The sequence below is a fragment of the Motacilla alba genome, chromosome 20 (assembly GCF_015832195.1).
Source record: "Motacilla alba alba isolate MOTALB_02 chromosome 20, Motacilla_alba_V1.0_pri, whole genome shotgun sequence".
NCBI lineage: Eukaryota > Metazoa > Chordata > Aves > Passeriformes > Motacillidae > Motacilla > Motacilla alba.
Window position 1 is genome coordinate 10,046,967 of NC_052035.1, and position 24,639 is coordinate 10,071,605.

General features: G+C 48.3%; 1 protein-coding gene across 1 annotated transcript in view; it reads right to left on the reverse strand.

The window, feature by feature from the left end:
* The window catches only part of COL9A3 (collagen type IX alpha 3 chain), a 35,023-nt gene extending 11,411 nt beyond the window's left edge, over window positions 1-23,612 (reverse strand). Inside the window, exons 1-23 of the mRNA XM_038158718.1 lie at window positions 23,344-23,612; window positions 22,801-23,007; window positions 21,595-21,672; window positions 17,240-17,275; window positions 16,569-16,640; window positions 16,259-16,312; window positions 12,124-12,159; window positions 11,500-11,523; window positions 10,529-10,582; window positions 10,303-10,356; window positions 9,558-9,599; window positions 8,030-8,086; window positions 6,710-6,763; window positions 6,172-6,225; window positions 6,009-6,062; window positions 5,211-5,264; window positions 4,307-4,360; window positions 3,863-3,916; window positions 3,526-3,579; window positions 2,740-2,793; window positions 1,963-2,007; window positions 1,077-1,130; window positions 654-707 (exon numbers count right to left, since the gene is read on the reverse strand). Of these exons, the coding sequence (XP_038014646.1) occupies window positions 654-707; window positions 1,077-1,130; window positions 1,963-2,007; window positions 2,740-2,793; window positions 3,526-3,579; window positions 3,863-3,916; window positions 4,307-4,360; window positions 5,211-5,264; window positions 6,009-6,062; window positions 6,172-6,225; window positions 6,710-6,763; window positions 8,030-8,086; window positions 9,558-9,599; window positions 10,303-10,356; window positions 10,529-10,582; window positions 11,500-11,523; window positions 12,124-12,159; window positions 16,259-16,312; window positions 16,569-16,640; window positions 17,240-17,275; window positions 21,595-21,672; window positions 22,801-22,866 (1,158 nt within the window). The 5' untranslated portion in view covers window positions 22,867-23,007; window positions 23,344-23,612. The remainder of the gene's footprint in view (window positions 1-653; window positions 708-1,076; window positions 1,131-1,962; window positions 2,008-2,739; window positions 2,794-3,525; window positions 3,580-3,862; window positions 3,917-4,306; window positions 4,361-5,210; window positions 5,265-6,008; window positions 6,063-6,171; window positions 6,226-6,709; window positions 6,764-8,029; window positions 8,087-9,557; window positions 9,600-10,302; window positions 10,357-10,528; window positions 10,583-11,499; window positions 11,524-12,123; window positions 12,160-16,258; window positions 16,313-16,568; window positions 16,641-17,239; window positions 17,276-21,594; window positions 21,673-22,800; window positions 23,008-23,343) is intronic.
* Window positions 23,613-24,639: the final 1,027 nt, after the last annotated feature.

Sequence of the window (24,639 nt, forward strand, 5' to 3'; positions counted from 1 at the left end):
CCCAACAAAACCACTAGAAGATCAGATCCAACTCCAACAGCAGCACTAGCTGGGGAGTGACAAGATGAAAAAGTACCCAAGCATTTTCAGTAGTGGGATCAAAATCAGGGTTTTACCCTCCTGATATTATTTGTCATCATCTCTGCTACTGAGCAGGGACACCATGCAGTTATTCCCAGTTTTGTTGCATTTATGGCTTCATGCTTTGCAGGGAATCCCTCTGCACTGCTCCAAGGAAAGGGATGCAGGACTGGGGAAGATTTCAGGTGTCATGTGCTGGTGGCAAAGTCCTCTGTAAAAGCTTCCCAGGAGCTCTTCTTCACCAATGCCTCACTTCAGCACGAGCAGAACCTTCCTACTCCTGTGTAATGAGGGGCTTGCTGACTGTCCAGCCTCTCCTGGCAGCTCCACAAACCTCCTGGGAAGCTGCAGTGTGCTCCGCCAAGCGGAATGGGAGGGATCACTTGGCATTTGCACGGAGCTGTCAGTGAGAACAGGACCTGACCCAGCTTGGGGAGGAATTTCTTTGCTGCCAAAGCTCCCCAGAGACACCACGGAGAGAGGAAGTGGCCTTTTACTGTAGCCAGAGAGTGACCCCCCTCTCCAAAGCCTATTTTGGCACCTCTCTGGTTCACAGCCAGCTCTGTACTTACGGTTGCTCCTCTGGGTCCTGGCAGACCTCTCTCACCAGGGATGCCAACATCGCCCTGGCAGGGACACCAAAGTCAGCTGTGACATTCAGGAGCCACAAACCCACCCTTCCCAGCCCTCTGGGACACACTCCTGGATCCCAGGCTGTTCAGTCCCAATCTCCTGCCCCTCTGGCCCATCTGCCAGCCCGCTGCTGGTGGGTTTTGCCCAGTACCAGAGCCCAGCACCCTGCCCAGCCAGCTCAGTGCTCCCTGAGAGCTCCACACCAGTGTGGAATGCCTGGAGTGCTCAGTCCCCTGGGATTGCAGGTGCTGCATCACTGGGAGCTTTATTTATGCAAGGAAGCAGCACATGATCTCCCGCTCCCCAGTTTGGTTTAAAACTCTCCAGCAGAGCCCAAGCTAAGTGGAAATGGGGGCACTTACAGGGATGCCTGGCTCTCCAGAGGGACCTGCCTCTCCCATCTCTCCAGGGCTGCCCTGCAGAGCACAAAGCAATCACTCAGTTAGGGCATCCCTTCAGGGAGTCATTTCTGTCCTGCCTGAAGCAACAACAGGAGGAGGGAGTTAAAACCTGGATCAGGAAATAAAAGCAGCTTTAAACTTTTACAGATTTAAGGCAAAACTCACAGCACCAGAGAACAGCAGAGCTGCACACTCTCTCCTGGCACCAGTGCCCAGGGAGGGCTGCCAGCCCCAGGCAGTGTCCCCATGTCCCACGTGAGACAGAGATGCCAGGACAGCCCATCACACTCACTCCTGCACCCCCCTTCCCACCAGGAGGAGATTCCTGCACCACCTTCCTGCAGCGTGCTCTCCTCCCTGAGGATCAGCAGCAATAATGGTGCAGAGGGAAAAATTCATAAAGGAGAGGGACAGGGGAAAAAAAGACACCTCTCAGAGCAGCTTTGTGCTGGACTGCTTTGGTCTGCCTGAGGTTTTCTTTAATCTCACAGGTAGGTGTCAATCTAAAGCTCCATGGAAGTTTTTCTCCTGAGGTGAGGGAAAACCTGCAGAAGGCAAGATGAGATCATTCTGCTCCTGCTGGTGCTCAGCCTTTTGATCCCCAAAGATCAAACCTGCTCCTGGGACTTTGACAGAAGGATGGGGTTTACTAAACCACTGATGACTCTCCTGTGCCTTTACTGAACCAGGTGCCAGCCCAGTTATTTTACCTGATTGCTGCTCTTCAGCCCCAGCAGAAAAACAGAAACCATCACTTTGGGGTAAGTCCTCCCAGTCCCCCAAAGCTAAAAAGTCTTGCTGTGACCAGTTTCCCCACCAGACCCCATCGTTAGAGAGATTCACTTACTGGTTCACCCTTTGAGCCTTTAATACCTGCTCTTCCAGGCAGACCCTGAAAAAAAATTATATTAAAGCAATGTCAGAAGGAGTGAAGTTATTAAATTTGTTATTCTGCTCTGATTTGACACACAAGGAGCGACCTTTGCTTGAAGCAATGGAAGGTTTAGACTTCTGCAGCTTCCACTGTGAAAATTATGACTTCAATGTGTCTCTTGCTGCCCTTGCAGCTCCATGAACACTAATCCTTGGCATGAGAGCAAAGAGCAGGAATATACAAATGGACCAGCAGCAGCAACATTTTGCACAGCAGAAACCTCTCTCCAGGGGAGTTCAAAATATTCTGTAAATGCAGGAAGAAAGGAATACTTCATCTCCTTTAAATAGTTGGAAGTCTGGAGAGATGAAACATTTTGCCAATAAGCACTGGAGTAAGGCAGGGACAGAGCTCAGGATATTATACCCCAGCTCTTACCTGCCTCCATCAGGGATCACACAGTGATCAGTGGGATGTGAAAGAGAAAATCCCTCTCAAGTTTAGATTTTAAAGAGTCAGAGAAGCCAACAGCCAGGGAATTACTGTGAGGTGCTGCTCCAGGTGTTCTCCAATCCTGTCTGGCACACTCCTTCCCTGTCTGCACGGTGGGAAAAGTGCATTTCCTCTTGGCTTAACTAGAGCTCCTTGTGAAACAGCCCACCAAATGACCCTGCCCCGTCCCCAGGAAGGATCTCTGCAGGCACGGAGCTGCTGGAGCCCCAGAGGTGGCAGGTCCTGCTCCATACTCACAGGAAGTCCGTTTGGCCCCTTCTCTCCAGGAGCACCCATGGGAGCTGCGTCACCCTGTGGATAGGGACAGGTTAGGAGGGATCCTCCAGCACAGGGAAATGGCCTGGCACAGGCAGGGGACACACTCCCAAACAGGCATTTGCACTTTTCTCCCTCCCTGTATGCACGGGACCAAGAGCTGCTGTGTCCAGAGGAGTGAGCACTGGACAGGAGCTCCCAGGTGTTTCCCTGCTCCCTGCAGCCCCCAGCCTTCCCTGGCAGCACAAATTCAATGTTCCTGCAGGAGCACTGCTCAGGAACCAGGCAACCAGCACCTGACAGCACCTGGTCTCCAGGCTGCTAAAATCAACTCTGTCAACAGCTCTGAAAAGGCATCCCTGAAGGCCTGGAGTCAGCCAGCAGGAGCCACTGGATCCAGGGGCACAGCTGAGCTAACATCATCTGTGCACCTCCCTTCTTTAGGGAATTCCCTCGGGATTAACTAACAGGAGAAATTCACTCTCCTTCACTAGTGATTAATTAACAGGAGAGTTTCACTCAGGATTAACTAACAGGAGAATTTCACTCAGGATTAACTAACAGGAGAGTTTCACTCAGGATTAACTAACAGGAGAATTTCACTCAGGATTAACTAACAGGAGAGTTTCACTCTCCTTCACTAGTGACACTATCAGACAACTTTTTTAGAAGGAAAAGCTTTCCAGCCAAGCTTCTTGAGGAGAGCTGCAGCACTGCCAGCTCAGTCTCAGTCTCCTTCCCTGCAGTTTGAAGTAGGACTTTACAAACCTTCTCACCATCGAGTCCAGGAGCTCCATCCCGCCCATCCTTGCCAGGCATTCCCTGCAATCGTGGAGAGCACATGCTTAGGTCAGAGGAGGCTCTGTGGTTGGCAAAATCCACACCAAAGAAGCTTTTGGCAACGAGTCCAGCTCCAGTTGTACTGGGAGGTTTTCATTAGCAGCAGTACAGCTGTGGCTCAGCCCAGCTGGGCTTACAGAGAGTCCCACAGAGCAGGAGCCTGACAGCCAAGATGGCAAGAAGCAGCTTTTTGCCTGCTCTGTTTGATCTCCTCATCTGCAAGCAAGACAAACAGCAAGACCTGCATCCTGCTTAACTGACTTACAGGTTCTCCTATGAGCCCACGAGCCCCTGGGTTTCCTTTTGGTCCAGGTTTACCCTAGAAAACAACAATAAATCCCGTGTTAACCTGAAGAACAGTCAACAAAGACAATACTCAAATTCTGTGGGGACATTTCATTCCATTTCAGCTGGATTCTCTCTGTCCACATAAGTGTAGAGGTTGTTTTGGGACACAGCAGGAAACCAGCCCAGTGCTGGATACAACAGCTGGGAAGATTCTTGATCATTTCAAGGGATGTAAGATCTGCTCCCTGTGCTCCAGGCAGCACTTGGACACCTTATTGCTCAGGCATCTTTAGTAAGAGTTAAACATCTCATTTTTGAGATGATGCTTCCATCCCTTTCAAGCAAACGAAGGGAGCACAAGCCATAATAAACCTGTGGAACAGTCTTTGGACTGGAGCAAAGGGCGTTTGACTGCACTTACAGTGTCACCTTTGGGCCCCCGGAATCCCTGAGGTCCTTTGCTCCCTTGGTCTCCCTGTGACAGAGGAGGAAAAGCCATTGAGCATCTTCATCACACAGTGGCAGAGGTTGCTGCTTTGGGGCAAAATGAGGAGGTTTTTGTGTTCTTTGCTGGTGTCAGCAGAGGTGTGAGCACACCCAGTCCCCCGAGAGCTGGGCTGCACTTGCTCAGTTACACTCCAATTCCTGACACACCTTCTGCAGCAGGGACTTTGCCAGCAATCCCTCAGGGCAGAGACCATCTTCCCCTTCATTTAATGAAGCAATTTCTTTAAGCAGAAACAGAGTGGGAGAAAAGCCTTAATATTTACTGTCTATATCCTGCTGGGTGTAATGAAGGGTTTGCTGAGAAAGCACCTCGTTTTGTTTTAGTTTTGATGAATTTCTTCTATAATTGCAAAACTAGGGGGTGGTCCCCAGAGGGTGGTGCTGCAGAGGGATGGGGATTGCATCCTCAACACACAGCTATTCCTGCTTGGAGCAAAAATCCTTGAGAGCTGTGGGCACCCGGGAACAGAGCAGGCTCAAGGGATGTAAGCTCACAAAAGGGCTGATTCTTCCTCCAAAAGGAATGGATGTTCCCTTCTCCAGGGCTTGCCCACAGCTGCTGGTGCTCTGGGAAGGGCAGTGAAGCACAGAGCAATGGAAATGTGGTGAACTTGTTCTGGTGTGGGGCATGGTAAAGGGAGAGACATTGTGAGGTCTGGGTGAGGTAAAATAACACTGCTCTGAGTGGGGGGAAAGGGCAGAGGGAATAATCTGCTGGAGGTGGCCAGCACAGCCTCTGCTCCCTGGCAGCAGAGCTCAGGAAGGAGGAATAAACCAGGCTGAGGAAGGCAGGGCCACAGAGAGACTGGGATACATACAGCTTTCCCTGGAGGTCCTGGGATTCCAGGCGGGCCCCTGAATCCAATGTCACCCTGCAGAGGACAGACAGCATTGTGAGCCTGGCCCTGGCAGAGCAGGAAGCAACAGAATCCCCACCTGGTACCACAACCTGAGAAACACAACAGCCCTGGAAAGACAAGCCTGTATCTCCTGCTGGTTTGCAGGACAGTCAGTCCCACTCTGAACAATGGGTTTTTTACTCTGGATCCTCTGATACCTCTGTACCTCTGATACACTGACAGCATTCATGGCCTTGCTATCTTGATAACACTCTCTTTCCTAAATAAATGCATGACTTCATCCAATTCTAAACCATTCAGCCTCTGGGCTGCTGCTCAAGGGACTGTGACAGGAGTCCAAAGCCTCAATGAGCTGGAGATTGACCCTGTTCTCACTGAGGAGCCTTTTTGTGTCCTGAAAACCTTTGTCCATCAGTGATTCTTTGGCTTTTTCTTGTAAAGAGACAGAGCAGAAAGTGAAATGTTCATTTAAATGTTTCTCCTTTTTCTTTCCCCATGATTCTGTAGCACTGTCAGTGCTGCCCTTTGGTTGGAATGCCTCAGTCTGGCTGGGGCTGACCCTGCCAGTCCCTGGGTGTGTGAATTCTCCTGACTTTGGGAGGTTGTTCTGATGGAGGGGCTGCAGGGAACAGCCCACACTTTACACCTTTACAGATGTTCCAGTGGAATTCAGTAAGGACAAATGCCACTGGCACCTCTCAGAAGACAAACTGGTGGTGGAGAGGAAAAGAAAAAAATCAGAAGTTGTTTTCTTACTCTGTCGCCAGCTGGACCCATTGGACCAGGGAGGCCTCTCAGTCCTCTCGGGCCCTAATTAAGGAAACAAATCAGTTCAAACTCAATCACTGTTTGTGTAACCAAGGTGACTCCACGAGTGACAAGGCCATGGGAATGGTGGGAAGAGAAGAGGTGGGGTTACCTGCAGGCCAACACCGCCGGGAATCCCTGGAGGGCCGGGAGGGCCAGGGTTGCCCTGGGACAGAAAAACAAATCAGCCAGGAGGAGGGACAGCAGCAGCCTGCACACACAGCCAGGGACAGCCCCATCTTATTTCTCCTTCAGCTCCCCCCCTCCTTCTCTCCCCCTCTCCCTCCCAGATTTCTCTTCAGAATTTGTTTCTGTGTTACAGACAATTTCTATGTGCAAGAACATTCAGATCAGTCAGGAATTTGTCCAAGTGATTAAAGCAGGGCTTTTCCTGAGCTGACATCCCTGCATGGGAAAGGATAACTCAAACTGATCTTAACATGATGATCCTTGGAAAGATGAATTTTCCTGGGGAGTCAGCGCATGGTCCTACAGGGAGAGCAGTGGAAGCCAACGCACTGCAGCCAAAGTAACTGCTCCTTGTTCAGCCAACAGCCTCATTCCTCCCTGCCTCCTTGAAAAAAATCCCTTATTTCTTTTTCAAGGTGTTATTAAAGAGAAAAATCCTCCCCCATTACTTTTAAGTTTACCTTTTCTCCTTGTTTTCCTACTTCACCAGGCTCCCCTTTGTGACCAGTGTGTCCCTAGAAATAAGAGTCATGATTATTCACATCCCACTAGAGTCTTGCTTTCAAATTAGATTTGGTGAGACAGCTGTGAAACCTAAAGCCCACAGCCCAAATGACTTTCAGGGAAAACAGTCTGTAGGTGTGCTGTGAATGGAGGTCCCTCCTGGGGGAGGCTATCAGGCACCAGGGGCAGAATTGATGCAGTTCCTGAAAACTCCCAGATTTGGTTTTCCAGAGTGACTTGCACTGGACTAAGCTCGTGGTCTGGATGCAACTCTGAAACACAGGGACCAGAACTCAGTTCCCATCACCCCAGAGAATGGGGATGAGTCACTCCTGAGAGCCCCATTCTGCATTTTTAACCTCCCTTTTTAAGTCATCTTTAATTCTGCATCATCAAGCTTTCAAAGAAATCCGGGTCCCACTGAGAGCTTTCACATAAGCTCTGACTCACTTTGTGTCTTGGCTCTGTTCCTGTGGCTGTGGGGGAGACCCAGGCTCATTTCAGCCATGCCAGATGTTCTTCCTCACCACAGCAAAGGTCCTGTGCACCATTTGCATCATAATTGGAGAGTTTCACTGGGTTTTCCATTTCATGAGCTATGAATTTTGAGCAGTTATCCCTAAACATTTTGTATTTGTAATGATGTTTATGACTCAGTGCAGAGCCCAAGCAGACAGGGAAAGTGAGAAAGGTCACTTCAGGAGGAATTGAGAGCATTTCCCAGGAGTTCCTCCACTCACTGGCGACTCCTAAATCCTGCTAAAAGAACTTGAGTCACATTTTACTTTGTCTCACTGCTGGAGTCCATTACTGCAAAGACACAGAGGGGACAGAGGAGGAGATGTTTAACTCCTGAGGGCTGAAAATTTACATACCAGAGGCCAACCAAATAATTCTGTTTAAAATATTGAAACACAAATCTGCCTGCTGCTATGCTGGCTATTAAAACAACAGTTAAATTGCAGTCTATTAATGCTGTAAGTTACATTTTGCAGTTAAGGACTGGTGAGGTTTTTCCAGCTCTCAGCACCTGGCTCTTGAGGCAGCCCTGAACTGCTGCCACTGTTGGTTCCTGTCCATCAGCTCTGCCCCACTGGCCTTGCAGGGTTTTTAATCGATGCCAAGGGTTAAATTTCATTTGTAGGAATAAATGCAAATGCATGGCTGCTTTGGGAGGTGTGGAGCCTATATGCAGAGACTGTATATACAATTTAATGCCTTCATAGTGGTGTTTATTCTGGGAGACAAATCTGGTATTGCAGGGGATGTTTCCTTACCTTGAAGCCTGGCATTCCTGGGGGGCCTGGGGGACCTGGTGGGCACAGAGCTGGGCACTGCAGGGAACAGAAACACTTTGGTTTAGCAGGCACACAGCACAGCCAGGGAGGCTGGCTTCATCCAGCAGGTGAAAAAATCCTGTGGATTTTGGCCCTAAATTCACTAAATCCAATGGAATCACAGCATCATGGATTGACCAACATTTCCCTGTGGAACACAGTCTTAGAGGTCCTGGTACCCCACAAAATAATGATTTGTGAATGGCCTACTCCCCTTTGAACATGGACTGGGAGACTTTCTGAAGGCTGACAGTGTCCACAGTCCAAAATGCTGAAGAACCCGGTGAAGCTGGATCAGTTTCTTTAAATCATTAGGACCGTAATTAATCCTCTGCATTAACTGACCCCTATTGATTTCCTTTAGCCAACTCCTTGAAAGAAACAAGGACAGGCCTCAGAGTTAATTGAATGGTACCAATAAAAAACCAATACCTCTAAGCTGATATCTGCAGATGTCCAGGGGTGGGAGAGCCCCTGGTGGGAACAGACCAGAACATGCATGGAAATTTAATGAGGAAAAGGCCATACTCCTGAAACTTTATAAATAACTCCTAATTTGTTTTGTTGTTTGTTTTTTTTTTTTTTCTTTTAATACAAATTCAGGCAGCACCTCTGTAGCACAAATTTAATTTTCTAGTATATTCCATAGGGTAACTTAAATTAAACATGCAGAAATAGCACAATTTCCCATTAACTCCCATGTGATGTGCCATAAGGCAGGCTAAACTGACTCGGAGCTTTTTTTGGGACATGCCAATTAGGAAACCAAAGAAGCTGTCACAACAACAGCTGTGAAATCTGCAAATATCACTTCCATCTTTCCTGGATCCAACACTCCTTTCATTCCCCCAAAAGAAAGGGATCAGGGCTTTCTCCTGAGGAAGGGAGCCTAAACAAAGCAGGTGTCCACGGAACCCAGGGCCACCATCCTGGGAACAAACAGAGCTGCACACACTGCCTGTCCTTGGCAAAGCAGGACTGGAAGCATGAAAAGCTGGTTGCTACCAAATGCTGGAGTTGTTTAGCACGTGAAGAATGCACGGAAAATGAGCATTTAGGGAAGCAAAAATCGAGGACAAAATCAAAGACTGGTTTGGGTTGGAAGGGACCTTAAAGATCATCCCATTCCACCTCCTGCCACGGGCAGGGACACCTTCCACTGCCCCAGGGTGCTCCAAGCCCTGTCCAACCTGAGCTTGGACACTTCCAGGGATGGGGCAGCCACAGCTTCTCTGGGAAATCTGTTCCAGTGCACATCTGCCTCCTTGAATAAACATTTCAGTCCAGAAAACACACCCAACACACCCCCCACTCTGATAAGGGGGTTTAAACCCACACCTGCAGGTCTAAGCAGTGCATGTTAAATGGTCTGACACTCCCCTAGCTGTGCCAACCAAAAGGCACATCAGGGATTAAACCAAAGCATATTTTCATAAAGAAAATAAAGAAAACACAAAGAAAAACCTACCTGAAGGTCCCCACCGCCATCAGGAAGGGCACCTGGAAGACCCTGCAATTCAGGGAACGGTGGCTTTTAAATACAAGGCAAACACCAGGAGAAAACACAATTTCTGGGACAATTTTTACAGACCCAGCTCAGCTGGAGCAGCACAGGGCACACGCTCAGCCCCACAGCCCAAAGTGCTGCCCTGAACCCGGAGTGTTCTGAGCTGCACCAGCCCCCAAAAGCAGACACAGCAGGGGTGAAACCAGCCCCTGGAGATGCCCAGCTGGGCGTGGGAGGACTCTTGGGCTTTAGGTGGTGAAGGCAGCAATTGGAGAAGAGCAGCTGTGCCTGGCTTCCTCCTGGCCTTGGGAAAGACCTCCCAGTCCCACTGTTCAACACTCCAGAGAGGCCGCAGCAAACCCAAAGCAGGGACTTGACTGCAAGTCCCCACTTGCTGGCCCTACAAGCACAAATCCTGATCCAAGCAAGCACAAAAAACCTTCCTTGAGAGAACAACAAGCCCACCCCGTGCCCTGTGTGCCATCAAGGTGGGGTTCCATGGTTCCCTCCTCACACAGAGCGCAAATAACAATCAGGAGATCATCATCCAAACATCCAAGGGCAGCTGGAAAAGTCCCTGCTCTCCTCAGGGCTTGGTGTTTGCTGGATGCTCAGGGCAGTGGCAACAAATAAAAAGTGAAGCAAGAAGAAAATTCCAGACTCCCCCCAAGAATTTCCTCCCATTTATTTGCAAGTCTCAACTTACAGGAGGCCCAGGTGGTCCAGGAGGCCCTGGGAACCCTGGCAGACCAAAAGGTCCCTGAAAGGAGAGAAAAATAGTAAGAATTCCCTTTCAATGTAAATGCAAAGGGATGTGAGGGGTGGCTACCAAAATATCACCCCAGAGAGAGGTAAGAGTCAAAAATTAAACTCATTCTTCTGTGGTGGTGGCACATTCAGTAAATGAGGATTAAATGGTAGGAGAAACTCACAGAAGGGCCCCGAAATCCATGTCCCCCTGGGAGCCCACTGGGTCCTGGAGGCCCCTGTTGAACAGAGAGAAGAGCTTTTACATCTCTGGTGACCTTGACACCCCAAAGCCCGGGGGTACCCAGCAGCTGTGATGCCTCGAGAGGCTGCCTGGAGCAGAGGCTGGAGTTAAAGGATTAAGAGTTAAAGGATTAAAGCAGGGATTTGTTAAAGGCCTTTAAAGGATGCACCTTGGGCAGTGCCTGGCCATGGCTACACCCAGGATGGACCCGGAGTTCTCAGAGTTTTATAAGGTTTGGTGCATTTCCGTATTGGGGTTCAATTGGGGTCCAACCACAGCTCCAGGTGATGCAGTCCCATCCTCTCAGACTGCTCTCCTCAATTTGCTGTTTGCACTTTTTGGGGCTGAAGCTGTAACGGTGCCCTTAGTTCTCAGGCTGGAAAAGGATTGTTTTGTCCAGCTAAACTGTGAAGAGAACTTGCTAACACTTCAAATGAAGCTCAGAGTCCTGCACTAATGCAGTACAGAATCTGGAAAACATGAAGGCTCAAACTGAAGGCTCCAGTTGGGCTGTCCCCATTTTCCCAATCCCCTCGAGGAGCTCCATCCTGCACCAGACCAGCAGCTTCCCAATGCACATTTTGCTTTTTACTCCACCTTCCCCTGGAATTCACTGCCAATCTGCATCCCCCAGGCACAGGGCAGCTCCCAGGAGCCCACTAAAAAAAAAAGCTGCCCAGGGTTGGTCACTCCCACTGTTTACAAGGCTGCTGTGCCTCGAGTTTACACCAGAGCCAGCTTCCCCAGGTGGGAGCAAGGATAAAAACCCCACAGGGGCAATGATCTGCAGGACTCCTGGCACAGTAGAAGGACCTGAGGCCTGGGGTGGGTTTTCAACACTCAGGGTATCCAGTAAAATCAGAATCTTAATTTATAATTTTTTTGGGGAAAAAAAAATTTCTTATTACTTACTGGAGGTCCTGGTAGGCCTTTGCCCTGAAAACAACATTTGAAACAGAAAAAGATCACTCAGAAATTGAACACAGAGGAATAAAAGAAAACCTCAAAAAATGCTGCTAATTTTTTTTTTGTTCTAAGTTTCCTTATCACTCCCTTGCCCCATTATAATGATTATAATTTGCAATCAGAGCAGAGTTTTGATGAATTCTTTTGCTGCCTCTAAGAATTTGTATTCCCTTTCCATCTCTGTTACCTATGAGATGTCTGTAAGAGGAGAGATGTGTAGTGGCACAAGGCTGGGACATGGAGAGGAAGACAACATTCCAGTTTATCTATTTCTCCTTTTTCTTTTAATTTTGATTAGACATTAGATAATGTGTAATAATTGTGATAGCATTTGATATGTCAGTCTGTATCCCAAGCTGCTCTGCTTTTTGAGCACCTCAGAGAATGAAACCAGGTCTGTGCCACCAGAACAGGTCACACATACATATTTAAACATTTCAAACAATATATTCACTCATTCAGGCCTTGATCCTTTTGTTTGGGATACAAAGCTTCCCATCCTCTCTTGGTGATGGTTTTGGCATAATATTCCACACTTTCATCACACGAGCTGCTCTGGGAGGTACTTACAGCTGGTCCAGGTGGCCCAGCAGGTCCTAAGGCACCCTGTGGGAATAAAACAGGATAAAAATCAGCAGGAATGAAAGAGAAAAGAGAAATCCCCATATGGGGACTCACCAAGGCCTGCTCTGCTTGACACCAATCTTTGCTTGGAAACTCCAGCAGTGTCTTGCAGAAGCAGGACACAACTGGAGATGCTCAGCTGAATTCATACATATAAGGACAAAAACTTATGGATAATTACTCTGGAAGTCCCAGCTGGCCTCAGATGAATATCTAAAATATCCTCTATGAATATCTAAACATTCATAATGTGAATTCTATCTACTTTGAAATAGTCTCATTCATAATGCATTCATATTGTAGATCCAATTACTAAGTTTGTTAAACTATTAACAGAATTTGGATTTGTTCTAGTGAATTTTATTAATTCATCTATTTTCCTTTCAAGCAAAGCCAAAGATTTGGCAGCTTCTGCTTCTTCACTTGCTTCCTTGGCAATTCCCCCATCTCCTCTTCCCAATTTGCATTCCCACTCTTAGGCTTGACTGGAGCTTGGTGAGCTCATGGCTTAGACTGGAATTAAGTCTCTCTTGAAGCTGTGAAGCTCCTGCTTGACTGAAGAGCCCAGAGAGACCTCCTGAGCCCCTTTGCTGCATTGCAAAGCTGCCAGCTGGCCAGCAGGCTGCAGAATCCATGATGGGTGATAATGCTGAAACAGCATCCCAGAATGGTTTGGGTGGGAAGGGACCTGAAGGCTCATCTTGTTCCACCCCCCTGCCGTGGACAGGGACAGCTTCCAGGGCAGCAGGGTGCAGGACTGTAGTTGTGATATTTTATGAAAATCCCTTTGCTAGGATTTTCTTCTCCTGGGAAGCTGAAGGGCCTCAGCTTCAAGTGTAACCAATTTGTTACCTGCTGCTGTGGAATGCAGCAGGTGCTTCCTCAATTAGTCAATAGAAGATGTTTCTACTTGGTGGCCAATTGAGGAGGCAGCAGTTCTCAGACTCCCTAAGAGCCACAGAACTTTGTTATTCATTCCTTTCTATTCCTGTCTCGCCTTCTGATGATTCTTATCTCTTTGTTCTTTGTAGTATAGTTATAGTGTGGACTTTTTTAATATAATATATATCATAATATAATAAACCAGCCTTCTGAAATAGAATCAAGATCCCTCCTTCACTTCACCAAGTCCTGACTACCCTGAAGACCCTCAACAATACAGGACAAAGCAGGGACAGCTCCTTGCACAGGGACAAAGCTTCCATGGCCTCTCCCCAGCCCAAACCTCTTTTCCAAACATCCCCGAAATGCTGCACAGAAACATCTGGAGGAGATGTCCTGAGCTGGAATCAAATGTTGTCTGCCCCTGGGACCAGGAGAACAAGGTGGATGAACTGGAGAATATCCCAGCTCCCCCTGTGCCCCCAGGGATGACACCTGCCCTCTGCTCCTGGTCTGGGGGCCAAAGGAGATTAGAAATGCTTTCCCTTGTTAAGCTTAAGGAGAAAGACACAGAGGAGCCAAGGCCTTGTTAAGAGTGGTCTTGTGAGCAGAGGACTGCAATCCAATAAAAATCAGCTGTGCTGTGAATGTCAGCTCATTCATTTCTCCCGCTGCAGGTTACTCTGCTCTGCCTCCAGTCACTTTTATCTGCAGGCTAAAAATCCTCACAACTGCTGCTGGCTGTAAGGGACAGGCTGGGATCTCCCTGCAAGGAAACACTGGATTCCTGGCACCTCCTGACTGGCACCCTAATTCTGAAAGCAGCTGCTTTGTCCAACAGGCCAGAAAGATGGCAGAGCACCCAAAATGCCAAACTTTGGCCCTTTATTCCCTAATTTTGATACCGGGGAGGCTGTAAGGAGCAGAATGCAGCAGTGAGCATTCCTGGTAAGAGATTGTGAAATCCCTGAATGAGCTGATGCTACTGCATTAAGGCAAAAGAGAGACTCTAATTTACATCTCAATTTTAATAACATTGTCTGACTCGACTCATTCTCCTGGTAACAATGTTCTTTCTCTTTTGATTAGAAAACACTATCACCATAATTTTTCATTTTGTAGTAATTTACCCTGTGAACAGACAGCTCTGGAGCGTTGAAAACACTTGATTATTATGACATTCATAAATAGAAGTGAATAATTATGTTTTCCTTATTGCTTTCATTGGAAAGCAACAAACTTCAAAATGGAGTTTGAGAAACTTCAAAATGGCCTTTGAGAACTTTCCAGTGAAGGACACCAGTATCTAACATGGAGGTCAGGACCCAGCTCAACCCCAGCTATAAATAAAGGGGTTTTAAAATTGAAAAAACAAGTAGACTTTATCTAATCAGTCTTCAAGCAGGAGAAAAGCTAATGGATGCTAAGAGCAGCAGGAGATATTTAAGATAAAAATCTTTTTGGAAATGTTTGGCAATAAATCATTACTGATAACTGGCTTCCATGAGCCCACTTCTTTATGTTAAGCAGCTTTGCTCTCAGACACTCCAGTTCCAAAAATTAACCTTATTTGGAAGAAATCAGTGTTAAGCATGAATTCAAACCCACAGCTTATTTCAGTGAGTCCTGCAAGACTGAGATATGTTCTACAAGACAGGGAGAAAAAAAGCAAGTCAGGCTAACAATGCTCCATTTGGAGTGCTAAAGCTTTCAGAGGTCTTTCCCTTTTCCCAGGTTTTTATCAGACCAATTAAAACAATTTCCCAGATGGACCACTGACCTCGAAAAGCTCCCATAAATGATGAGGGGTCCCAGGTCTGCCCCGTGCTGCCAGATTGAGTTACAAGAAACGGGAGAGCCCAGCAAAGCCGAGCGGGCGGCGAGGGCAGCTCTGCCTGGGGCTCCTCCTGGCAGCCAGAGAGGAATTCCTGTGCCCAAAAATGATCTGCTCAATTACCCTGCAAGGCAGGAGCTGTGTGCTAACGTGGGCATGGGCAAGCACTGCCACCCAGCCCCAAACAGGGCACAGAACTGCTCTCAGCCTTCCACGGGTGGTCCTGAGCTTCCCTCCTTTAGAAATCAGGAATCTGTTCCCAGATGCTGCTGGGCTCTTGCCACAGAATGTCTGAGAGTGGCCAGGATTTTGCAGGATCTCTGGGGAGAAAGATGGGCACAAGGGACAGAAAAGGAGTGGGGTTTAGGGTGGTGGTGATGGACAGATGCTTGGAGCTGTGACCAGGACATTTGGGTCCTGTCACTCAACTTTGTCAGTGGCCACACAGACTTTGCCTGCCACATGGGAAAGGAAGAAGAACATATCACAAATACATGGCTGTCCTGCTCATCCCCTTAAATAACTCACAGATTGTTTAGATTTGAGTAAGTCCTTGGGCCAACAAGTGGATTATTGGGATATACTGAACAGGTGACAGAAATCCAGCCCATCACTGCAGCCCTGAGTCCAAGAGGCCAGCAAGCCAGCTGTGGACACAAGCCTTAGATTCCCATCTGGGAGACAGGAGAACAGCCACGCTGGATCACAATCTGTGCTGAGTGGCTCAGTAAGGATTATTCCTTAATGTCACAGGGAGGCCTAAGAGGGGTGATGGCTGTGGATGAGCTGAAGGACATCTGTATCATCTCTGGCAGTTGTTTCTCTGTCCCTGTGGTGCCCCTCAGCAGAGCTAGAATATGCAGAAAGCAGAAAAAAACCCTCTTAATTCTTGCTAGGCTGCCTGGGGAACACTGTGGCAACTAATAATGCAACCATATGGACAGTTCCAGAAATAATAAAAGGCAAAAGTTCAAACAATTAACACACAGTAGCATTAATTATAAACAACACAGATCTGCCAACTCAGACTGCAAATAAAGGCCAAAATAACTTCATTTTGACAGACTTCACCATTGAGTCTGTTGACTGCTTCAAGAAACTTTTTGCATACTTGATATGTTCCCAGTACAGCCACCTCTGAGGCAACCCAAGCAGGTTCAAAGGCATGTGGGAGAAAGGTGGATTTCATGCCCTTCCTAATGAAAAGCCACCTGGGGCTGCATTTGAAGGATCCAAGTATTCTGCAAGGGTTTACATCAGAATCAGTACTTGAATATCACCAATCTACAGCAGAATGTGAAAATCATCCCTACACTCAGTGACAACGACCACTCAAAGGGACCTAGGATCTAATGAGGTACTCACACGGTCTCCTGGAGGCCCATTTGGGCCAGGTGGGCCATCAGTTCCTGTTAAACCCTGTAAAAAAAATCCCAAAAGATCAACAGAGTGCCATCTTGTCAGCAACGCATCTCAAAATTGTTCTCAAATCCCTTAATTCAGCCCGGAGTTGTTTCTCCTTCAATTTCTCCTGATGTGCAAGACACAGTTTTAGTCCCAGGACTCCCATTCCTTCTCCAGCAGGCACAGAGAAGGTTGATGAGACACATCAGGAAAGCTCTCCTGCATAGGTGAAAGGTTTAAAAAACCGAAGAGAAGATGACAAAATACTCACATCCACTCCAGGAAGGCCAGGCAACCCAGCTTCACCTGCAGCTCCAGGCTTCCCTGGTGCACCTTTTGGCCCCTACATGAGGTAAACAGTCAATTATTATAACAAAATAACAAGAGAAACATGGCAAGGATGCAAGGATGGAAGCTCGTTTGTTGATGTGTTAATCCTACAGCATGCAACAGGGGAGAATGCCATGAAGAGAGGTGAATCTGCTATGAATCCATATCCAAATCCTAAATTTCAGTGCTTTGGCTCACTCCCACAGGCTCACGAGCTGTTCTTAGTAGGGGTAGGAAGGGATGCAGTAAGTGGCCAAAGCAAAGGGCTCTCTCTGCCAGCTGGTACAGGTTTGAGCACCCCTTGGCAGGCTCAGGGGCTGAAGCAGACTCAGAGCAGTGCCAAAAATGACCTCATAATGTGGCTCGGTGCCATGACACCTGTCCCCATACAGGTGATGCACAAGCTTTATCCCACTGATCTCATTCATGAATTTAACTTTCATTCTGTTTCACTGATAGCAATGAAGCAGGAGAATGTGTTTGTCCCCCGAGCATCCCCACTCCTGGGAGTTCTGTGGCAGGTGAGGAGGAAAGTGAGGCTGCAAGTGCCAGCTCATGTCCTGTGTCCTCTTGAAAGGAGGGACAAGTCAATGGCAAGCAGGAAATACTTACTGGTGGGCCTGGCAAACCAGGAGGGCCTGGCTCTCCCTAGAGGAAAGGGAAAAAGTGTTAGTGCTGAACCTTTGTTGACTTTTTCCAACAAGGCTGTTCCCAACTGCACTCAAACCTCTCCTCGTGCCCCCTCCGAGATTTACCTGGCTCAGTCTCGTGAGCTGATGCTCTAAACCCTGCTTCCCCCTAAGCAGGATGAGCCTGGATAGCCTTTTCCCACATCTACAGCAGCAGATTTGAGGAAATCCACATCCCCTGCCCCCCAGAGAGAACCACTGCTCCTGAGCAGTGCCCCCAGAACTTTCAGCTCCTTCCAGACATGGTTAGAATTGATTTGCGCTTGGGATTGGCTGCAAGCGGGGCAGAGAGGAAGCTGGATGGGTGTCACAGCTTCCAAACATCTTCCTGGTGATACAGGGATCAACCCCAGCTTTCCAGGGCACAGCATGGAGCTGTGGTACTGCCAGGAGCTGGGGATTACCACGAAGTGAAGAATGAACAAACTGTCTGCAAGGATTTCCTTCATATGACTAAACTTGGACAGGGAAAGCAAACAGCCACAGCCCCCAACTGATTTCCACCTAATCCAATTGCACAGTCTGGATTAAACGCAATTTTCATACAATATTTCAAAAGCACTCTATTTTTTTCTCCATTGTAATAAAAAGAAACTTTTAAGAACAGCATTAAAGGTGTTCGTGAGACAACATTTTGTAAGTTTTTAATCACTTCTTGCAGCTCAGCCAGTTGTAATGCCATTCATAAGTGTGTGTGTGGACTCCAGATGAAAATCTGTATTTTATTGTTAGGCCCCAAAAGAAGCAACCATTTGTGAACAGCAGGAGCTTGACTGGAGCTTGGTTTCCAACTCATCCCACAGAAGAACACAGGAACAACACAGGAAAACACTTTGTGTCCCAGTGCAGAGGCTACCCTGCCCTCCTGGCTTTAGGGCACTGCAGATCCTGAGAGCTACTGTGGGTGAGCAGAGGGAAGGGGCAACCCTGGGAGGAGAAAAGCTCTGTGGAAGAAGGGTGGTTATGAACAGAGCAAGGCTGGAAATAACACCATCCCTCCCACCCTGGGGCTGCTAATTAGGAGGCAGGAGGTGTGTGCAGAGCTGTGGGATTTACAGCATGTTTCTGTGTTTACTGGGAGGGCTGTGGGCAAAGCCCTCCAGCCTGGAGCTGCTCAGGATTTATGTCCTGCACCACTGCCCAAGCTGAGGGTCCCTGAACAGAGGCATCTTTATGCTCTGACTTGCTGAAGCAGCTCCTCAGTGTCCTTTGCCCACAGCTTTTCCATAAATAGTTATCATGGCAGGCTGGGGAAGGTTCCCTGCCCAGGAAATGAAAGGAGCAGTTCTTTGGAAATGAAAAGGCAGCTGGAAATGGCTGTAGGGGTGGTTTGCTCCCTCCTCCAGCACCCGGGATTGCCAGCCCCTTGCCTTTTTTCCTTTCCTCCGTGGTGGGAATGTGCACAGGGAGGTCACAGCACCAGCAAAGGCTGCTGGGGACCATCTTAAACCCTGATGCTGTGGTGGACCCCTGCAGGACTCTGCAGGAGCCCCAGAACTTCAGAGAGCTGCATGCAAAGCCTAATCAGGAGATGTACCCCCAGTGCCAGGTCACTGGGAATTAGAGCCAGGGCTTCAGCAAAAGGAAATGCTCTCCTGGTGCTGTGTGGAAGTTTACTCTTTCTCAGCAAGTCAAGCCAGGAGAGAGAAAGCAAAGGGGAAAAAAAAAAAAGGCAAAAAAAAGCTTGATTTTTGAAAAGTGACAATTGCTTATTAGCAATTTAGGGAATTACATCTCCAGAAATAATTCACAGGAACTTGTCACTAATTCTTTCCATCAAAACATGCTGTTTCCAGTCTTGGGAGAGAGAGATTTTGCTTGTTACTGGGTATGAAATGAGAAGCTTGTTAAAGGCTTTAATTATAAAATATTTCAGAGGGACCTAATGTTGCAGCTCCCCCTGAAAGGCAGGGATGAAAGCTGGACCTTTGAGAAATTGCGCTGGTGGAGTTCATCCAAGGAGATATCCTGAATAATTCAGCTGCATGCTCTGCACCTCTCAGTGCTCACAGCTGATGGTAGGAGACTGCCGAACACCTCAGCAGCACTCACCCAGCTCAAAGACACCCAGCAGCACTTCACACCACTTTCATCCAAAGGCACCTGTCACAATGACCTGGCTGGAGTGGCTCACAGAGTTCAGGAATACAGTGCAGAAAATTTTCATTGCAATTTAAGAAAAAAAGTCTCAGCACCAAAAGAAAAATAAAATAATGGTTTCACTCTGCAGTGGCATAATTGACACTGCTACTCAGGATTCACACGACTCCCCCCATGCAGCACTAGGAAAACGTAGAACAGTGCTGAATTTTATTTACAATCATTTTTTGGAGTGTATGGACACAAAAAGCACAGCTTGTAAGCATGGAGGCTGCATGATTCTGCTCCACACCAGCCACAGCCCAGCATCTCCTCCTGTGCAACTCCTGAAAGGACTCAATGTCCTGTGGAAGAGCAGGAACCATCCTGGAGCCTTCCCTGGCCACCCAGACCATCTCACCTGAACAGGGCACCTGCCATCCTCCATCCACACGAGGGATGGGCTTCAAGTCTCTTCAAATTAGAGATTATTTCTGTGTAGCCAAAACTCCAGGCTGAAGTTGGGGCTGCAGGACTTTGCACCTCAAACGCTTCACCCAGCCACTTGATTTATTAGGACTAAGTTCTTCACATTAATGAGATGTTGTTATTTGAGCCTGTCCCACGGGGAGCCTTCCAAAGCTTTTAGTTGTGGATAAAGGGGTGAAGGTCCACATGAGTGACACTTCCCTGGGCTCCTGTTTCCAAGAGCAATCAGAAGCCATGCTGGTGCTGTTCCAGAGTTAAATATTCTGTAGAAAGCAGGAACTGAACAACATCTGGGGTTTCTTTCCCATTTCCTCTCTGCAGGAGTTGAAACTTGAAGTCTGAAGGGTTTCATCTTTCCCAAACTCTTCTTTTTGCTTCCACAGTGGATCACAGCCAGCCTTTCCCAAAGGGTGCTGGCCACAGCAATGCCCTGCTGCAGGGACTCCACTGCTGCAAAGGGGATCCAGTGTCCTTTGCCCTCTTCTGGGGTGTCCCCTGAAGCCTTTTGTGACACCCCCAAAGTCAGTTGGAAGCTGCCGAGGTGCCAGCTCTGAACATCTCTCTCTGAACCACAAAACCAGAGGGAGATTCCCAGGAATACAGACTCCTTTAGCCAAAAGGACACTCAGAGGGAGCAGTGGAAATCAATGAGGTTCTCTCTTCAGCCCAGCCTGGCTCAGGGAGCTGCAGGGAAAGCTCCCCACTGCAGGCACAAACACTCCTTGTTCACCATGTACCAGGGAACTCATACATTTATTTTTTTTTACCTCCTTATTCAAAAGAAAGTGACCTGCCTGGAATGAATAGATTTTTTCAAGGTTGCTTAAGGGCCCAATTCCAATAAATGTACTTCAGTCGAGCTTTAAAAACCCCTGCACTATTCCATAGACAGCTCAGAGAGACCAGAGCTGCTCAAACTGGAAATCAAAGCAGGACCCCAGATTTTGCATTTGATGTGGTCTTGCTGAAGGCCCATCTGATGCTCATTTTATCCACTGCCAGCTACAGGACACAATTCAGTCCTTATCCAACAGATGCACAGAAGCAATATTTTTAATTTCTAAGGAAACATCAATTAAAAGTAACTAATTAAAAGTAATGAAAAAGAAGAAAAAAAGATTTTCTCCTCCATTAAGTCCTGGGCTATGTAGCCTTCTCCCTCTGCAGGAGGTGTAAGGAGCTGCCTGCTGAAACAGCAGGCTCATTTTATTTGCCTTTTTGGCCACTACAAATTCATGTCTGGCAACACAAGAGCCAGTTCCTGACACATCATGTGCCAAAGTGAGGGATAACCACCATGACAATATTGAAATAAAACCAGTAAGACAAAAGCAGTGTCCAGTGCTGCATATTTGAGTCTCTTGTAGCCTCTCTAGAGGTGGAGATGCTCTGAAGTGTCACATAAATCTGTCTTTGAACTGCTGAACGTGCCCTGACCCCACACACATCGTACCTCTGCACTCAACCCTGCACAAAAAGAGAAATATTCTACTTTGCAAGCAGGGTCACAAACCCCTGAGCTCTCCCTGGGGATTGATCCTGCAAAGAACCGGCTCAGCACCTCACGGGCTGTTCAGCCTCCTGCAGAAGGAGGACAGTGATTTTCCAGGTCCATCCCCCAGGGATGCCCAGAGGCTGCAGATCTGGAGAGCAAGAGCAGCTCCTCTGCCCCACCCTGGCCCCAGCCAGCCCCTGCCCTGTGCCACTCACATCAATGCCGTCCTTGCCAGATGGTCCAGGGGGTCCTGGTGGTCCAGGAGGGCCTTGTGGTCCAATTCTTGGAAGGGACTGTGGAAAAGGGAGAGACAAGAGCTTGTTTTTCCATCAGAAGGAACACATGGGCTAGATCAGAACTCACTGGCAAAATCCTACAGCTTAACCCTAAATCTGCACCCCTTGCCACCCTGGGAGGGCTCCGAGCTGCTCCAGAACAGTGCAAGGCTCTTTGGAAACCCTTTTCATTGAGCACATCCCCAGCTGCTTTTACTGATGGCCTGTACTGGGAATGCAAACTGGTCCCTGGGCAGCAAAGGGGTTTTGTTGGATGGGAAATTGTTCTGACAACAGGCACGTTTTGGGTTGGGCAGAGGAGGAAATGCAAAGCCCATGGAAAAGGTGCCGAGTGCTTGGTAGATGAATTTATAGCCCCAGTCTGATGGGGTGCTGGCAAAGACAGGCAGACACCAATGAAGACAGGAGAAAAAAGAAAAAAGTCTCCTTTCTGAGCAGGGTGCCCCCTGAAAATCTGGGATTTTGGAAAGGTCTGAGGTGGGGGGAAGGAGAGAAAGGTCCAATAAATGACTTCTGTATGGAGAGGGCTCCAGAGAGCAACTTACTGTAGCTTCAGGGAACAAAGGTTTCATTGTAGAAGCAGCTCTGCTCACAGCAGAGTTCTGAATTCCCAAGCCAGGCTGCGAAAATTCCTCACTAACAATGAAAAACTCACTGAGGAGTCACTTCCCCAGACAATAATATTAACACCAGACAGGGAAGTTTAATACACCTTAATGTCTCAAGTGAGCAAGGGTTAAACATGCTGTAAGTGTAAAATTTGAAAATTGACTGAGGGAATGAGTAAGAAATTGTGACTCAGATAAAGAGCCAGATCAGATCAGTTTCGCTGGAGATCTGTTACTTCATTGAAAAAGCAAACTGTTTCTCTTGCATCAACAGATCTGCCCTTTCCAAGGCTTTCCCTCTCATAATTGCAGTCCTGGATGGGAAAACACCACTTCTACAGAAACAGAAAACAGTTTTTCCACCTACCCACACAGGTACAAACCCAGGTGCACATTTGTAATAAACTTCAGAGTAATGACTGCCTACTGCCACGTTTCACCCCACAGGTACAACAAACACTCTTTTTCACCCTTACAGGTTTTCCCCTGAGCGTGAGACACAAATGAGGTTTCTCACCTGAGCTGATGCTGTGGCCAAGAGCTGACACAGGGAGAGGAGCCCAAGAGCAGGGATTCCAGCCATGGTGCCCAGGCTCTGCCTCTCTCCTTTTCCTCCAGGCAGCCAAACCCTTTCTCCTCCAGGGTCCAGCAGATCCCTCCTCCTCCTCGGGGCTCAGCTTACAGAGCAGAGACTCCTCGCCTCCAGATAAACCTGTGGCTCCAGCTGGAGCGAGGGAGAGGGGCCGAGCTTGGAGGAGAGGAGGTGGGAGAAGGAGGGGGAGCAGCAGGCAGCAGAGCAGCTCTCATTCATGCCCTGCTGGGCAGCCCCAGCCTCCTGCAGCCTCGGGAAGGGCTGGACTGGGAGATGGGACACAGGAGCTAAACTGGGATACTCCAGCTGCAAACACAAAGCTGTTCCTTAGGTCTCACCCAGGACATTTCCCAAAGCCCATCACCACCCCGGTGCTGGAGAGGTAAAAAGGAGCACAGGGTGAGTTCTTGCACCTAACTCCAGCATTAAGAAACCTGTAACACGATCACCACAGAGAAATGCACTTACTGCTTAGTGAGGTGCTTTGTTAGCTCTGGAGGTTGCTCACATCTGGTTTCAGGCAGTTTTTTAGGGTGTTCTGAAGAGCAGTGATTCCTTGAGAAGCGATGAATGCTGGTCAGAAAACACAACCACAGACAGGTACAAGGAGGAAGGAAAAAGGAGGAATATTCTCAAAGGCACAAAGAAATACTTGAAATGCTGTGAGGAAGGAAGGACAGTTCCCTGCCTGGTGATCCCAAATGGCAATAGATTCATGAAGATGCATGTCCTGCAATGAGCTTCATGATTCCCTTTATTGATTAAAGGCGATTTCATCCAAAGCAGGGCTTGGAAGCAGAGAGGAACGGTGGCCAGATTCCTCAGGGCTGAAATGACACAGCTCATCTGGTCAGAATGCAAGAGGAGTGGAAAATCAAAGCTGAGGAGCTGAAATACCTGATTTTAGCTTGGCATCTTTGCAACAGGAGGCTTGTAGGAGCAGACAGTGTTTGTCTGACCAGCTCCCCAGCAGCCAGTACTCCTAGAGCTTTGGCAGAGGGATTCAGATTTACCAAGTTCCCACAAGATTCTGTGGAACAGGTAGTTGGGGACAGAAAGGCAATGTGTGTCTCTGAGTCTTCTGATGGCTTCAGAGCAACTGGAATCCTTTATTAGACAGCCCAAACCCCAAAGAGGGAGAGCAGCTTTGCACAGCTTGTACCTCCCCCTCCATGCTGAGGCCAGCTGGTGGCAGGAGGGAAGGCAAAGGAGACCCAAATTCCTCACACACCTTGGCCACAGCAAGGCAGGGCTTGGGGGGGCTGCAGCAGGTGGAGCCTGCCCATGAGCAGCACAGGCAGGGCCCTGGGAGTGTCCACCTTCAGAACCATCCCACACTTGTAACCCTCCATCCCACACCCACAGGCAGCACAGCTGAGAGGACACAACGACTTAGAGGCAATGTCACCACAAAGACACCCCTGCTCTTGTGTCCTGAGGGGAAAAAAAACCCTGAACTGAAGCTCCCACAGCCGGGCTGGGCAGGAGCCCACGGGAGGCTCCAGAGTCCTGCTTTGCTCTGCAGAGCACCACAACACCTGTGGGAGAAAGAAGAGCTGCAAAAGCAACGCCAAACATCCTGAAAAAACAGACACCCCATCCCTGGAAGTGTTCAAAGCCAGGCTGGATGGGGCTTTGAGCAACCTGGCCCAGTGGAAAGTGTCCCGGCCCTTGGCAGAGAGGTTGGACCAGGATAAACTTTTAAGGTCCCTTCCAACCCAACCCATTCTGCAACTCCATGATTTCCAAGCACATCATTAAACA